Source organism: Rhinichthys klamathensis, unplaced genomic scaffold (genome assembly GCF_029890125.1).
Source record: "Rhinichthys klamathensis goyatoka isolate OS25496 unplaced genomic scaffold, OSU_Roscu_1.1 h1tg000133l_1, whole genome shotgun sequence".
Lineage (NCBI taxonomy): Eukaryota > Metazoa > Chordata > Actinopteri > Cypriniformes > Leuciscidae > Rhinichthys > Rhinichthys klamathensis.
The window spans coordinates 4,159,969-4,177,183 of NW_026606668.1; the positions used below are offsets into that span (position 1 = coordinate 4,159,969).

A 17,215-nucleotide genomic window follows, 5' to 3' on the forward strand; every position below is an offset into this window, starting at 1 on the left:
CTTATATAAGAAGTGAATAGTGTATTATGTAATAGATTCCCACGGGAGAAATACACTCCAATACTTCTAAAGCTATACTTTATAAGTAAGGGATTATGTACAGTGAGTAGGTTATTATTTCAAATTAAGTTTTTTTTAAATCACCCTGAAAGGATTTATTTAGCAATAATGACCCGCTGACTATTCCCCTTTTTACAAGGCTACTCAACATAACAAATAAATAAAATAACTGTATATGACATTTTGATTTGAGTTGAAATTAAACTTATGTGAGAACAAAGAGATTGTGGGGTGCTGTTAGAGACAGTAAACTAGTCCATCTGGATGTAGAAACAACTACATAGTTTAGCGTCTATATAGAAAAATATTTGACTAATCAGAATCCAGTATTCCAGACAGCCATGTAAAAAGGTTTAAAGGGGTCATAATGCAATTTTCATAAAAGTTAATTTGTTAATTTAAAACGAAATGAAAAGTTTGTAATATACTTTAATAAAAAATTATTATTAGTATTGTAAGAAAACACTCATTTTACCTGGTCAAAAACAGCTCTGTTTTCAGCACGTCGTTTAAGTGCATGTGTCTTTAAATGTCTTTAAATGATGTGTCTTTTCTCACCCCGCCCCACTTGTACTGTGGGGCGTTTTGACACAACGTGGAGTGTTGCCTTGACAACAGTTGAGGGTATATTTTGGAGAAAGAATGGCAGCGGGAGTCTCTGAGGACACATCTGTGCAACCGTATCAATTTGAACCGGAGTCGGACCCGGAACAAGATGACAGCCCCGAAGAAGTTCGACAATTAAGGCTCGAACAGGACGTTTCTGAATGGTTGGTTAACGTAATGTCACTATGATCTATCTTTATATGTACTGGCAGGGTAGAGTAGTGAGATATGAACGCTATGTGTTTACTGATGTATACGTTAGTTCATTGACAGATTGATGTTACAGTTAATGGTCATGAACAACTTTTTTTCACGATTTGCAAAGATTAATATGAAGGTTAATAAAACTTTACACTCACTTCTTCTGGAGGTGCAGCAGGAACATGAATAGTTGGTGCCGATTCTTTTTTCAGGAGCAGCTTCTTAGCAAAACCAGCTTTATACTGACCCTCGTTTATAAAGCAGTCTGGTGAGAAATGATTCGCGCAAACATGAACGCATTGACGTTGATCGTGGGGAATATTCCCTTCGAAAACAAAACTCAGCCACTGCGTCTTCAGCGGTTCGGATTTAGGAACATCAAAATGACTGCTGTGTTCGTTGTTACACCCAAGAACAGAACACCACAATCGCTTAGACGCCATTCTGCTCCAGCGTATCAACAATGACGGACTATGATGACAGCTCGCTCAGGGCGGCTCTGTGTTGAAACGCTGCTGTCAATTATCAATTGTGGGAGGGGTGTCCGATCTAGTGACGTCACAAGATCGAACGGCTCAATTTGAGACGGGGTAAAACATATAAGGAGATTAAAACAAAAACACTGGATGGATTTTCATCATTATATGATGGTTGTGTACAGGCACTGCCAACACATTTCAGTACAATCAACTTGTAAAAGTGCATGTACCATTATATGACCCCTTTAATATTTGCATGCGCACACACACAGATAAAGACTGATGAAACTCTTTTTTTCAATTCTTTTTTCTTCAATTCCCAAATTTGTATCTATTCATGGAACATCCTCAAGGAGTACTTAAGCAGGTTATAGGGGGTTCAAGGAAAGATTTTAAAAAACAAATTTAAAAAAAGAAGCTAAAATATATTAGGGCTGTGAAAAAGACTTAAAACACTAAGTACCTTTTATTTCAAATCCAGTATAATGAGATAAAAGGAACACATTTCAGGTTTGGTATTGATAGATTACTGATAGGAGTTGGGGGTACAAACATTAAATTAAAAATGCTGGGAAACCCTGAACTGCTAAAGCAAGGTATTCATACAAGACTATCATACAAAAATAAAACTACACACATTACATTCATTGCAAACATGCTGTGCACAATCTATAGCAACATTAACAGTATCATTATCACTAACATCTCTGCCAGTCTGCCTCGGGCACAGAGTGCAGCAGAAACTAAGAGAGCTATATATATGATTTGTGAATAAAGCAAATGATTGGCTATGTTCAGAATCAAATACTTGCATACTGTTTGCTATATACTGCACACAGTACAGTATATACTAGATATAGTATGTGAAACAGTGTGCAATATGCAATACTAACATTTCAAGCACTGGAAACATCTTGGATTTTGTGTTTGGCATCCATTACCACTTGTAATGAATAAATAATTTGGATTTCTGAAATTTTTAATTTTCAAAATATTCTATTTTTTTAAGCACCCCTATTCACTGTTTGGAAATGTAAAAAGTTTCGGATCCTCTTTGTAACCTGTTTGTGGAAAGTGCCAGATACAGAATTTTGCACAATGGGCTATAGTTGAACATGCCACTTTTTGGCGACTGTCAAATCAAGTTCAATGTATTTTTGTATAGCGCTTTTGACAATACACAAGCATCTTTGCAGAAAGTATTATATATATACAGTATATATATATATATATATAACAACAACATTCATTAAAAAAGAAGTGTGATCATTCCAAGAGCTTAATGCTATAGTAAGACTCTGGCTCTGATGCTGAGGTCGTTCAGCCAAGCTATTGATTCATTTGAGTCTGAATTAGGAGTGTAAAAGAGGCATGAGCTCAGCGATTTCTCACTTGTGTGTGTGTGTGCTGTTCTTGAGTTGTTGCCTTTCTAAACACTATGCCCTCTTTCTCTGTTGTCCTCCTTTAATATGTATGCAAATATGAGTGTATATTTACGTCAATCCATACCTGTTCCTGAGTAGAACTTTGTGCAATTTCCATACTTGATGTCTTCTTGCTTTACATCAAACTGTGGCAAAGCAATCTCATCCATCTGAACAGGGTCTCCAGACTGCCACATAAACACCAGGTCCTTTGTGGTGTAGCCAACTACGTACGCACAAAAAAAAACACACCACATTAAGATGGCTGTTTTACCTCATCCTCATCTTTTTTTCCCATCTCTTAAAATAAAAATAAAATGTAACAGTTTAATTTTATTGCAGGAGCACCTGTGTGTGTTTAATTAACTTACAACTCTCTAACTGCATCTTGCAGAGCTGGGTGTCCATAGGAAAGAGTTGTAGATCCAGAGGACAAGACAGAGTGACAGACAACCTGAAAAAAGGGGAATTTTCGTAAATACATAGACAGTTTTTCCAGAGTTTAGAACAGACGGTATGTGTGCGAGAGTATGAAGAGATGACACACACACACACACACACACACACACACTGCAAGGTTCATTAGTCTTGGGTACATGTGGAGCAGCAGTAGCAGATGAGAGAGAGAGAGAGAGAGAGAGAGAGAGAGAGAGAGAGAGAGAGAGAGAGAGCGAGTGTGTAAAGGAAGCTGTGGGGTGGGATTCTCACCCCAAGGCTCTCCCTCTCTCCCTCTCCCTCTCCCTCTCTCTCTCTCTCTCTCTCACACACACACACGCGGTAAAGCAAAGATGTAGCATATTCTCTAATCTGCCACAAAGACTCTTTCAGCTTGAGCAAATAGCCATGGCTTTTAACATTCTGCTATCTAAATATGCTGCAGTTAAAGATCAGAGCAGAATAAATAGCATGATGGAACCTAAAAAACAGCAAAAAAAAGATATACTGGAAAACTTTCAAATGATAAATGTGATTGTGAGAAGAAACAGATCAGATTTCAACAGATCTTTCAGCAAAGGAAATGTAAAAAGGACACATTGCTAGAGGTGCAATAAGCATTTCATACAGTATATGTGAAATGAGTAAACCCCAGGGCCAGATTTAACATTATGCTCCATTATATAAGCAGTATTAAACAGTTTTTCTTCATATTTATCTTTATATCATCCTACATACAAAATATTTACAACTACTGCAAAGACAGTTTAGACCTAATTCTAATGTAGGCCAACTGCTACAAACCATTTGGTAAATAATGCATTAAGCTCTGGCTCACTGATGTTCTTTAACACGAAACTCTAAACTTTCTGAAACATCATAAAGAGATTACATTATTAGATTTGAATATATACCATATGATTATTAGATTTGAATGACACCTTGTGATAAAAAAAAAAGAGTTCCAAGGATGGTGACTGCTTTAAAATTGCATGGAAAGCCCGGTTTACTTAAAAATTTAATATAAAAAAATGCAGCAATGTCATTCATCTACACTACCATTCAAAAGTTTGGGGTCGATACGATGTTTTATTGTTTTTTTAAAGTCTCTTATGCTCACCAAGGATTGGTGTATTTATTTGATTAAAAATAGAGTTGTGATGAAAAATAGAATAGTGCTGAAGATCAATGTTATGTTCATCCCCTAAGTTTTATTATAAATCAGATAGTTCCGACTGGTATAAATCTCTGGTGATAAATGCACATTCTATAAAAATACTATATAAATACAAACCGTTGCTTGGCCAATGTGAACGGTCTAATGACCTAAATTACATGGTGGAGGAATTGGTTATTCTGATGATATCATAAAGTACATGGTCTCATTTGAAAGAAAACATTTAAAATTGAAAGGAAAATAGATTTTGATCAAGTTTGGCGGTTAACTTACTAACTAACAGTACTAAGAAAACTTAAGTGGTGCAAATTATTGACTTATTCTGTTATTATTCATGCTTGACATAATGGCAATTAGAAATGATAAAATCAAGTTTGGTTTAGTTTTTGATGATCTTCCAGTGCTGTTGTTAGCTGTGCGCTCCTTTTCTATGTCGCATGGTAATCAAGACCTGTCAATCAGAGCGATCGATCCAATCCAAGCATTCTCCAGCTGTAAAACAGTGTCCGGTTGGTCTTGACTCATCGTCCCTACCCACCATACCCGAGATCCAGTTTTCATTGGTTGAACTTTCAAATGAAGTTGGAAAACACTGCGTCATGATTGCGTGCAAAAGGATCCCGGATGTCCTATAGCTTTAACCAAGCAGCATGTCATGTCACTCCGTGAGGATTTTCTCAAGATCTGCACAACGTTATGTTGTGTTTGGGCTCGTTTGAATCGAGAAAACCTGCTCTAAATAAAGATGCGACTTACTATAGTTTACTAAAGTTTCATGAAGATACAAAGCATACCGTGGCACAAAAACCTCATCTGTATACTGTTTACATGCGTGTCCACAACTTTTTGCGGTTTTACGTCACCAAATTCCGATCGGTTCGTGAGATCGGCCAAATTTAGTGACTCCCGATTGAGTCATAGAATGTGGTTATCCATTTGGTAAATTCTGATCTGGCCGATTGATCGGAGCATCCCTATATTGAACATTGTTGTTTTTATTATCATATTGCCACTGTATTATTAAAACAATAACTATGGCCTTGACCTACCTCATGCTGATGAGGACGTCTCCATTGCGGAAGATGAACAGGAGTATGTTATCCTGTGTGACGTCGTGAAAATTAGCATTTTTTTCATTGGCGAAAAACAGATCTGGCTTCCACAGGCACTGGAACATTTTTGGATCAACGGTTAATGCATCCGACTTAAAATCAGCTGGCAACCGCAGCCGTGGGTCATTCCAGCGCTGACGCAGGAATATATTTATACGGTAATCCTGGAGATGAAACAATGTACAATGTAGTATCAATAGAGGTAAATATATTATGTAAATCAATCAAATGAACAACATTTAACAAGATTGTGTGCCTAAATGAATAATATGGAATAGAATATAAAGTACAAGTAAATTACACACACATACTAACCATTGTCGTCTCTTGAATCGACCCAAAGCTGTTGATGAAGATGTTCACCTTATCCTCCACTGGGATACCTGCAAACACACGATAGCAACTCTTTCATAGGAATATAATCATGGACATCAACCATGTGTGTAGGATACAAGCTGTGTGCTATTCTCAGATTCCCCAAAGTGCAATACAAATACTCTCAAATGTGAGAATATTCTGTGCTTCGTTGGATGTAAGAACTTGGAACCGTAGCAGAAGCCCATTGATCTAACAGTTTCGGTCTGACATATTCTTTTCCTACTGGGTTCAGAACGACACATTCTAATCCCACAGGGTCTAGTGATGCTCAGCAGCACGATGGAGGAGGATTTCCAATTACTCTGTACAATACACACTCTTGCCATTTTCTGACACTGTGATTAAATTATCATTCCAATGAGGTCATCCATTATGTTATTTGTGACTTTTCGAGAGAAAAAAAAATGCAAGTACTGAGTTTTATAGTTGTTTTATGGACATGCTAGAGGTCTGAGAGGTTTGGTAATCAGGGTATGACACGAAAACAAAAAAAGCTTCACTAAAATACCACTATAAAATCAAAGACCACTGATCTGAACCTAAAAGAATGTGTCATATGCAACCAATGTTACTTCTGTAATCTGACACATTTCAGAGTAAAACAGGATATTTAAAAAAAAAAAAAAGATTTTTTTTTGTTGGAAAATGTAATGCCTTAAACTGATTAACATCACTCAATAATTAAATATTCCAATGACAAAATATTTTTGGTAGCACTTTAAACACTGAACTGATTTCACTGAATAAAGACTGTTAGCTATTATGTTTTTAGAGCTGCTTTACAGAATAATTAAATTCTGCTTGCATCATTGAATCATTATTTTGCTGTTTATCACTGTAAAGCTGCTTTGAAACAATCAAGTGCTATATAAATAAAGGTGACTTGACTTTACATTCAAGTTCAATTCATTAACATTAGTTAATCCATTAGGTATCATGAAAAACTTTTTTTTTACAGAATTTATCAGCTAGGTTAATTCATAAATATACTTACTACTTATTGTTAATGTATGTACATTCATAATATATTAACACATTTTAATGTAATAATATTTCATATTTATATATTAGAAAAAATATATTTGTGTATGTATTTGTGTATAATATTAACCTACAGTATATTAATAAAGGCATTACATTGTCATTGTTAGTTCACACCAACTGCATTAACTGAAGTTTATTTTTATTTCATATTTATAGTTAGTCATTAGTCATTCTTACTGATTGAACCTTATTGTAATGGGTTACCAATATTTTTCATTTGCATTTTTTTATTTTGTGTCTTATTTTTTCGTCTGTAAATGTTTGGCAGTCATTTTGGTTATTACTTCACTATGGCAAAGATCATATGAAATAAAGCATTTTTATGAGAAAGTATTTCAAGGTAGTATTCGGAAATCTCAGTACCTTTGAAGTTTGGTCGTATTCGTGAATCATAGGTCATCAGCAGGCGGTTCAGTATGTTGCTGGTCGAGTTGCCTGGGACTCTGTCCAAGTCCTCTGCTGATAACTGACTGGCAATGTCAAAACAGACACATGCACATTATACTGGCAGTGCATCACTTATCAGTCATACTAGGATGTAACTTTCCCTGGCAAAAAGAAATCCCAGCCCTCTCAGATTCAAGAAATATTCACTATTCAATACATCATTCCTCTGGAATAATGTCTGCTATCAGAAAATACAGTAAAAAGCAGAGACAATTACTCATGCTTAGTCATACAGAAATGGACCACTGGCCCTGCCTATGGCCTGAGGCCAATTTATCTGGATCTGTTAGTATGTAATAGAGAGTGGTGATAAGGACACAGCTGTTCCTGGACCAGTACTAACAGAAACATCCAGTCTGGCAGGCTCCAAAATGTATTGCCAGTCTTTCACTCTGCTTAACAGCACTGTAATTCTTCATGACTGACATCCTTGCATACAAGGCAACCTTAACTTATTATGGGATCAGCACACATATGTATGCATGAGAGTGTGTGTTACTGCCTGGGAGACTTACGAGGGACAGACGACTTGTTTGCCCTTTTTCGCCTTCTTGGGTTTGAGTCCTTCTGCTGTGCTTTCTGCAGAAAACTGAAGCAACAGCATCAACACGATCAACCCCTTAAGAACCATGACTGCACACCTGCAACACACAGACACATTAGTTAGCAAAAATACAATGGCAAAACGCTTGAATGTAACTGTGGGGTTAATTTAAATATGGCATTTACTACATCAATGCCGCAAAACATCAGGCCAGATCAGGAATAAAGAAATTCTATAATCATTTCACTTGAACGAGTTACTGCTGAATAGATAACAACGTAAATTCTAGATATATGCAATTTCCCTTTCAAAAAATCTTTAGTGCCAACCCAGTAACATAAAGTCACCATGGAAGTTGGACAGTCTTTATTCCATATTGTACATCCAAGTGAAACAGCTTCTCAAACAAGAAAAAAAAAAGAATTGATTGGATCATAGTGGTTTGTGAGTGACAGCTTGTCTCGCCCTCACGCCAGTAAACACATCATCAGAGAAGAGATGAGAAAGAGAAAGTTACAAATTGTAAAAGTTGATTGAGCTTGTAGGCAGGCCAAGTATATTAAGTATTGTATATTGCCAAGTATGCAATATAATATTTTATAATATATTATAGTATAAATATTAACCATGATTTAACCAAATAATAATTTCATGCATTAGACCTATATGAGATGTATGAAAGATCAGTGCATTGTTTTTAAAGATGAAATTGTAACATTGCATTTGAATAGAAAAGGTTTGAAAATAAAGTGAGGGACAATTCAAATTTAGAATTTTCACAGATTCTATTATACTTCAACCAAATATAAATACAGTCACTTATTTTTATATGGGAGGCCTGGCCAAGGCTAGCTGTCTAGATATTGAACATTTTGCCTGTGATTTCCCAGGACAACAGAAACAGTTCACCGAACACACGTTCAGCTGGGGGCATGTTGTCTTAGTTTTTATGGTCCAGGACTAGGTTGTCACAATGAAACATTATGTTGTTGACCATTATAGGCCTTTCAGCTAATAAATTGAATAAATAAATAAATACAGTAAAACAGATATGAAAGAAATCAATTTATAAAAATGCACAACTACAAATGGAATGTCCAAAGCATATTGTGTAGCCTACATGAACACTTAAAACGATGAGCAAAAATGATAAATGTGTCAACATTCCCTGACATATTTATGAAATATCCTTGTCCTGAGAGAACACTTCAGTTCAACATTTCGGTTAAAATCCATTTTTATTAATTGACAGTCTGAATGTATGTACACATGCAAAAGCTACAATGGCAAAAATATGATATCTGAATTTTAGTTTGGAGAACAGAATCCACAAAAATGATCCCAATGTAAAAAATTGTTTTGAACTATAGCCTAGATGTTTATAATTATAGGCCTATATAAAAATGTTTGGTTTAGTTGCGTATCTTGATAAGAAATGTCATAGCTTAAAATGAACAATACAATCTCTTACAAAACCCCTGGAACAGCTTGATGCTCGCGCTTTGATCAGACCTTGAGAATAATGTACAGATTAATTAAACTAGCTAATAAAAGCTCTCGCTCCAGTGGCGAAGTGAAAAACACCCGGGACTGAATCCAGCACTAGAGATCCGCAGTGGGAACACCAGAAAACACTCATTACATCGTTAAACACTCATAAGACACCCCCACCCCAGTGCAGACTAATACTACAATATAAAGACACCCGTAATAAGTCTCTCTGAGAACTTGCGAAATCATGTTGAAGCGCGTGACAGTGAGAACATAATGACAGTATAAAGCCACATAGCCTCACCTCAGGAAGAAAACACCGATGATATTAGTGCCCCCCGCTCAAACACTGTTCCTGCAAACACACGTCTGTCATTGTATGTATATCCACACTCCAGGCTCAGTTTCGGTGTGTGTTATGGATTGCGCGTGCATGCACCTGTCCCGCCGCTGCAGTGAGGCTGCTGTGCTCTCGCGTGATGAAGCAGGCGCTGTCCCGCACCGGCGTCACTTTCTCCTCCTGGATTTAAGTTACGAAACCTACTGAGCTACAATACCATTAAGTGAATTTGAAAATATAAGGTACATGTGTTTTGTAAAAGCAAGAGAGGTATCATTTAAGCTGTTAAACGTACGGGCACATTCAACGAAATGACGGTGAAAGCACAGCACACTGATACTAAGCAAGAAAGACTTCACGAGATGTTGGTGGTTTTGTGAACAGCTCCGCCTCACCTCGACTTGTCCTTTGTGTCACATTAAATCACGGCCCCTCTCTCTTAACAGATTTACACTGAGCCCACAGAGCTAAACGAGGGCATGGGATGGGCTGTGCGTGTGTGTGTGAGAGAGAGAAAGTGGCAGGAAAGATAAATGATCCCACGTGAGAATATTAATGAGAGAAAATGAGCAAGATACTTATACAATATGAGAATAGGATGAATTATATTTGTATATGTATACATAATTATATGCAATTATGTATAATTAATATATATAAATGATATCATATAGCTCATATATTAATGTATGTATAAATATTAAATGTATTTTTATTATATACATTATATATATATATATATATATATATATATATATATACACTCACCGGCCACTTTATTAGGTACCCCATGCTAGTAACGGGTTGGACCCCCTTTTGCCTTCAGAACTGCCTCAATTCTTCGTGGCATAGATTCAACAAGGTGCTGGAAGCATTCCTCAGGGAGTTTGGTCCATATTGACATGATGGCATCACACAGTTGCCGCAGATTTGTCGGCTGCACATCCATGATGCGAATCTCCCGTTCCACCACATCCCAAAGATGCTCTATTGGGTTGAGATCTGGTGACTGTGGAGGCCATTTTAGTACAGTGAACTCATTGTCATGTTCAAGAAACCAATTTGAAATGATTAGAGCTTTGTGACATGGTGGAAGTAGCCATCAGAGGATGGGTACATGGTGGCCATAAAGGGATGGACATGGTCAGAAACAATGCTCAGGTAGGCCGTGGCATTTAAACGATGCCCAATTGGCACTAAGGGGCCTAAAGTGTGCCAGGAAAACATCCCCCACACCATTACACCACCACCACCAGCCTGCACAGTGGTAACAAGGCATGATGGTTCCATGTTCTCATTCTGTTTACGCCAAATTCTGACTCTAACATCTGAATGTCTCAACAGAAATCGAGACTCATCAGACCAGGCAACATTTTTCCAGTCTTCAACTGTTCAATTTTGGTGAGCTCTTGCAAATTGTAGCCTCTTTTTCCTATTTGTAGTGGAGATGAGTGGTACCCGGTGGAGTCTTCTGCTGTTGTAGCCCATCCGCCTCAAGGTTGTGCGTGTTGTGGCTTCACAAATGCTTTGCTGCATACCTCGGTTGTAACGAGTGGTTATTTCAGTCACTGTTGCCCTTCTATCAGCTCGAACCAGTCTGGCCATTCTCCTCTGACCTCTGGCATCAACAAGGCATTTCCGCCCACAGAACTGCCGCTCACTGGATGTTTTTTCTTTTTCGGACCATTCTCTGTAAACCCTAGAGATGGTTGCGCGTGAAAATCCCAGTAGATTAGCAGTTTCTGAAATACTCAGACCAGCCCTTCTGGCACCAACAATCATGCCACGTTCAAAGTCACTCAAATCAACTTTCTTCCCCATACTGATGCTCGGTTTGAACTGCAGGAGATTGTCTTGACCATGTCTACATGCCTAAATGCACTGAGTTGCCGCCATGTGATTGGCTGCTTAGAAATTAAGTGTTAACGAGCAGTTGGACAGGTGTACCTAATAAAGTGGCCGGTGAGTGTATATATAGAGAGAGAGAGAGAGAGAGAGAGAGAGAGAGAGAGAGAGAGAGAGAGAGAGAGAGAGAGAGAGAGAGAGAGAGAGAGAGAGAGAGAATAAGATGAATTACATTTGCTCATTATACCTTATAAAGTTATATATTTTATATTTATTTATTTCTCTCTGTAGGTATATACACATGAAGTAACAGCATATACAACTTGGGTGCATAGGTGTGTGAGATACCAGTACAAAGAAATACAGTGCAACTGGGAAATAAAACACTACAACTGTGTTTCTGAATTTGTGAAGCCATTCTGCTCACAGCGTGGCACAACGCCAGCATGCTGCAGAGGAGACACACACAGACTCTCTCGCTGTGCTCGCACACACACACACTCACTCACTGGACAGCTTCATGATGGTCTTTACAAATTACAAACTTACCTCAGCATTTCAGATGCTGTAAAACATCAGCTCTTAATCCTCTATCACACACACACAAGCTTGTCAGATGTAGTTTCACAGGTGAATATTGTACAATTAGAGTGAGTGACTATTATTATTCTTATAAAAGTGATCATTAAAGGATATAGTACATAACCGCTCTGATACTACAAAACAAGACAGATGCTATGCTAAATATGGGACATGCTTTCGTGCCTTCTACACATATACAGTACATATAACACACACCCACACCATCTGTCTGGGGCTGACAAGAACACAATTCATCCTGAGCTCGGGTCATTTTTTGACCACTATAAGCAAAGAATGGAGTTCACTGATTGAATACCATGTCCAAAGACAGAGCAAGGGTACATATTTTTAATCCACATTATGTACAGTACTTAGTATGATAAGAGCACTGACCTAATTTTTTACTTTTAATTGAAATACTCAAAAATATCTTCATAAAAATGTGTCACAGTCTGTCACACAACACAGGGACACCTAAGATGTTACAAATATACATGTTAAAGGGATAGTTCACCCAAAAATGAAAATTCTGTCATTTACTCAGCCTCATGTTGTTACAAAGGTCACCAAAACTAGGGTAAACAACATTTTTCAAAATATCTTCCTTTGTGTTACACAAAAGGAACAAAGTCATACAGGTTTTTAAATGAGTAAATGATGATGACAGAATTTTCATTTTTGGGTGAACTATCTTTAAAGAACATACGTCAATCTCTTTAAAGCGTATACTGTAGTTCAGCCTCAGAGCACAGACATACCACAAAATGCAAATAAATCAGGCCTCACATGCTCTAATAATTAGAATTAAAAAAATTAGTACAGTAAAGATAAAGCTTATACAAAATGCAGAACTATTGGCCTAAATGTCTAAAGCAGTGAGGTGAAGCTCAACTTTAAAAGAGAGAGTTGTTGACTTTAAATCTATGTGCACTAATAAATTTAAGGCCACATGTAAGGTAAATGGAAAGTCCAGCTCATAATAAATGTCAGCACTTGGGTGGTTAGATTAACTGTCTTTCTCCTTTTATTAGCTCACACTGCAGTGCTGAACTCTTGTGGTCAGGCTACAAAACAGCAGTACAAAACACTCAGATTAAAGATGATGTGCAATTTTCTCCTATACAAGTTTAATATGCAGAGATAACATTCATAGGCTGATTTCCCCAAAAAGTAAAAAATGCAGAGGCTTTGTGGTACTTTCAACATTGCTTTGAGTGTTTAAAAAAGGCCCAACATAGCAACAGCAACTTAGCCAATGGCATGAGTTTGGGGCGGGACTACCTGTTTGTACAGCCAATGGCAGATGAAAGTATGCACTTTACCTTTAAAACACTGTAGTCGTATATTTTAGAGTCACTATACAGATATACATATTTTCTTTTTTTCTCTCTGTATTTTAAGATAAATATACCATGATTGCAAATTGCTACAATATTGGTAAATAAATATTATTGGTAAATAAATAATATAATGTTTATTACCAATAAACATTTTTTTATTTTCAACAATATCAGGAAAATGCAATCATGACTGGCTTGAAAGGTTACAATAGTGATCCCACAATATTGATTCTGTAAAGACTGACCATCATACATCATCAGAGGTGTGACTGTCAGCAAATTTGAGAACATCAATTCTCTGTATCTGAAAACAGAAAACATAAGGGGTACTTTAGATGCTTTAAAAATCATCCATTTTAGCTCTGTTTATATATTACACAAAAAAAAATGGTGTAAATTGTAATATTCCATATTTGTCTATTTTGTAAAAATAAAGGAAACAATAAATATAAACATAATGTTAATACATAATTAAATATCAAGGACACATTTTCATCAAAATGTTATTTCATTAGGCAAAAATAAGTGCTAGAAGATGTAGTCTTTGACATATTTCTATATCTTTTGGAAAGTGTGCTGTAAAAGTATATACAGTCTATGGTATATACAGTGGAAATAAATACAAACCTAGAAAACTAAATGAAAGAACAGTTAAAATGATATAAAACAAACAAGAAATACTTAAAGGGATAGTTCACCCAACAATTAAAAAGGCTTTCTTTTTTCTGTGGAACATAAAAGAAGATATCTCAGTGTTTTTGGAAGTCAATGAGACCCAAAGCTGTTTGTTTGCCAATGTTCTTCAAAATATGTTTTTTTAATGTTCCACAAAAGAAACAAAGTCATACAGGTTCGGAATTACATGACGTAAGTAAATGATGACTGAATTTTCTTTGTGTGTGTGTGTGTGTGTGCATTTAAAACTTTAAATGTTCACAATACTTTCCATGTAAAAATTAAAAATGAATCAATTAGCACTAACATTTTATGCGGATTACATAATACATAATTTAATATATATATATATATATTAAACTAGATAAACGCAAAAAAGAAGCATTTTCATTAGTTTCAGACATTTACCATTTTATGAGTAAAAACAGCAAGAGATGTGTTTCTCTTATTACCCTTTCATCTCTCCTTTTTTGCTCTCTCCATCTCAGGGCTCCAGTTGGTCCTGCTGCATATATTTAGAGCAGTCTGAAACCTTTTTCACATCACTGACATTTAAAGTCTCAGAACACATGGGGCAAACTGACTCTGTATCTAAGAGCCTGAAACAAAACACATACAAATACAGAAAATCAATGGATGGAGAGGTGACTAGATAGATGGATGGATAGATGAACCATGGATGGATGAGACTTACTGGGTGAATTGCGAGTAGAGAGCAGGAAAATCACAGTGTGGGCAGACACTCCAATCTTCCTTGACCAAGTGACGACCCTGAAAATGATGACACACACATCTATCAGACAGGCTGTGGAACTGTGCGTGTCTGCATTTACACACTTAAAGGTCAAGTCAAGTTTATTGTCATTCCCCTCATTACAGTCACAGACGAGTCATGAATGAAATATTGCACCTAAAGAGGGAGTTAAAATAGGGTCTGTTTTTCAGGCAGAGGAAGAGGCTCTGTGACGTCTGCACTGTGGAACTGAAGCTGTAGGTTGCAAGAGCTGTCAGTGCAGTGACTCAGTAGATTAAGTTGCCTGTACTCACTGTGGCGATACAGTAGGGCAGACTGTTTTTGCAGCCGGGACAGAGCAGCTCACAGTCAGGCAGGCTGAAGCTGCAGTAGGGACAGGGTGAGCTCTCCTCCTCCACCTCAGAAGTATCTGGACGACTGATGGAAGACAGAAAAAAGGTTAATGATTGGGTCACTGCAACAGAAGGATATTTCATACATTACAGTAGTTTAGAGGTGAAAAAATGTGAAAATGAACCCTCACATACAACAGATTGAAGAAAAATAAAAAAAAACATCAGAAAGCAAACACTAATCAAACTATTTTAGAAAATGCAAACTTCTTTTCTACTTGTAAAAGACAGATTAACTAGTTCATAGATGGACAGAATGATTGAAAAGACATTGAATGAAAATTTGATTATTTTTTTTTGTATTATTATAGTAAAACAACAAAGAAAAGGGTAAAGAAAAACTGCGGAGCGAATTCAATAAACAGTTGTGCCACTTTTGTACACTGTATTTTGTATGGTTGTTCACTAACCATCCACAGTACAGAAAAAAACAGAAAGCTCTCAGATTCCATCAAAAATATCTTCATTTGTGTTCCGAAGATGAACAAAAAATGACGTGAGGGCGAGTAAGTAATGACAGAATTCTCATTTCTGGGTGAACTATCTCTTTAATGGGTGCAATTCATTATAAGTAAATTTCTCTTGTGCGTCTTACCGGACCATGGCCTCTATCTTCTTCTTGTATTTGAGATCAATCTTGTTACGATACTCTGGTCTCATCAGCATGGAGGCAAAACTGAAGGCAGAGTTCCTTAATCCAGCACGATGACATTCAATAACCGCTGATGTGAGGATGGGAACAATGTCTGTAGGCCACACACACACACACACACACACACAGACACACACACAGACACACACACAGACACACACACAGCTTTATGTTACATTAAAGGTGGATCCAGAGCCTACAACGTTAGCTCAAAAAGGAGCAATGCTCAGGGAGACCACAATTGCTATTGTGTGGAAACAGCTCATTACTCAGCACTGTAGTAAAACTCTTAAAGCGTTTCAATGAGGTCAGGGTCATTATATAATTAGCTCACAAGCGCAAGTGATCCATTATTGACAGTTAAACCAGTGATACAGACGTAGAGGTTGTCATCTCCTCTCTATATAAGAAAAGATCTGGTGGATATGACAGCCATAACAGTGCTGAAGTGCATGTGTGTGTGTGTGTGTGTGGGTGTACAAGAGAGGCTCACGGGATGGGAATTTGCTGATGTTGTTGGACACACGGATAAGCATTCGTGCCCCCTTTAAATGATCTCCCCTTTTAACATGGATCTGAAAAATGAATGAAAAACAAACATCTAACACTTCAAAGAACACTGAATACCTCATGAGCACATGAACACGTTGAATATGAACGTCCGACATAGACACAATTCTAGGCCTTCCTCACTTATTACATGTTTGTTAATTCAGTTTTCTTCATTAAATAAACATGAAAAATAGTGGGGCCACAAAAAGTATTTAAACACTCTTGGTCAATTAAACCACATTTAAAATGTATGAATTTAAAGTATTAGATACAAAATATCAAATCATGTGATGCACAACCAACTGGTATCTAGGTGTTTTTTAGGGTACGTTTACACGACAACGATGTACTAAAAAAAACGGAAAAGATTTTTCTTTGCGTTTTTTCGCATACAGAAAACAACATTGTCAAATCGATCCCCATTCACACAGATCAGCGAAAACGATTAAAAACGCTGTATTATGCATCCCAGGTCAGTAACGTTAGTTGGCGATGTCCCTTTGTAAAGAAAACCTACACACTTATAGACTGAACGCACTGAATTTAGTTACAAATTAAAAATATAACTATAATAAATTATACAGTATTTACTCCCGTTTAAAAATTTGGGGTCGGTAAGATTTTTGAAACGTTGAAGTCTCTTATGTACGGAGCCCCTAAAGGGACCTTTGCAAAAAAATAAAAA

General features: G+C 36.8%; 2 protein-coding genes across 2 annotated transcripts in view; both read right to left on the minus strand.

The window, feature by feature from the left end:
- glrba (glycine receptor, beta a) overlaps window positions 1-10,232 on the minus strand; it is a 31,125-nt gene extending 20,893 nt beyond the window's left edge. Inside the window, exons 1-8 of the mRNA XM_056256918.1 lie at window positions 10,134-10,232; window positions 9,703-9,946; window positions 7,879-8,004; window positions 7,280-7,386; window positions 5,810-5,877; window positions 5,432-5,658; window positions 3,142-3,224; window positions 2,856-2,996 (exon numbers count right to left, since the gene is read on the minus strand). Coding sequence (XP_056112893.1) covers window positions 2,856-2,996; window positions 3,142-3,224; window positions 5,432-5,658; window positions 5,810-5,877; window positions 7,280-7,386; window positions 7,879-7,994 — 742 coding nt within the window. The 5' untranslated portion in view covers window positions 7,995-8,004; window positions 9,703-9,946; window positions 10,134-10,232. The remainder of the gene's footprint in view (window positions 1-2,855; window positions 2,997-3,141; window positions 3,225-5,431; window positions 5,659-5,809; window positions 5,878-7,279; window positions 7,387-7,878; window positions 8,005-9,702; window positions 9,947-10,133) is intronic.
- A 2,934-nt stretch (window positions 10,233-13,166) lies between these two features.
- The window catches only part of wdr19 (WD repeat domain 19), a 31,241-nt gene continuing 27,192 nt past the window's right edge, over window positions 13,167-17,215 (minus strand). Inside the window, exons 32-37 of the mRNA XM_056256917.1 lie at window positions 16,472-16,553; window positions 15,922-16,072; window positions 15,228-15,351; window positions 14,875-14,951; window positions 14,633-14,779; window positions 13,167-13,809 (exon numbers count right to left, since the gene is read on the minus strand). Of these exons, the coding sequence (XP_056112892.1) occupies window positions 14,665-14,779; window positions 14,875-14,951; window positions 15,228-15,351; window positions 15,922-16,072; window positions 16,472-16,553 (549 nt within the window). The 3' untranslated portion in view covers window positions 13,167-13,809; window positions 14,633-14,664. The remainder of the gene's footprint in view (window positions 13,810-14,632; window positions 14,780-14,874; window positions 14,952-15,227; window positions 15,352-15,921; window positions 16,073-16,471; window positions 16,554-17,215) is intronic.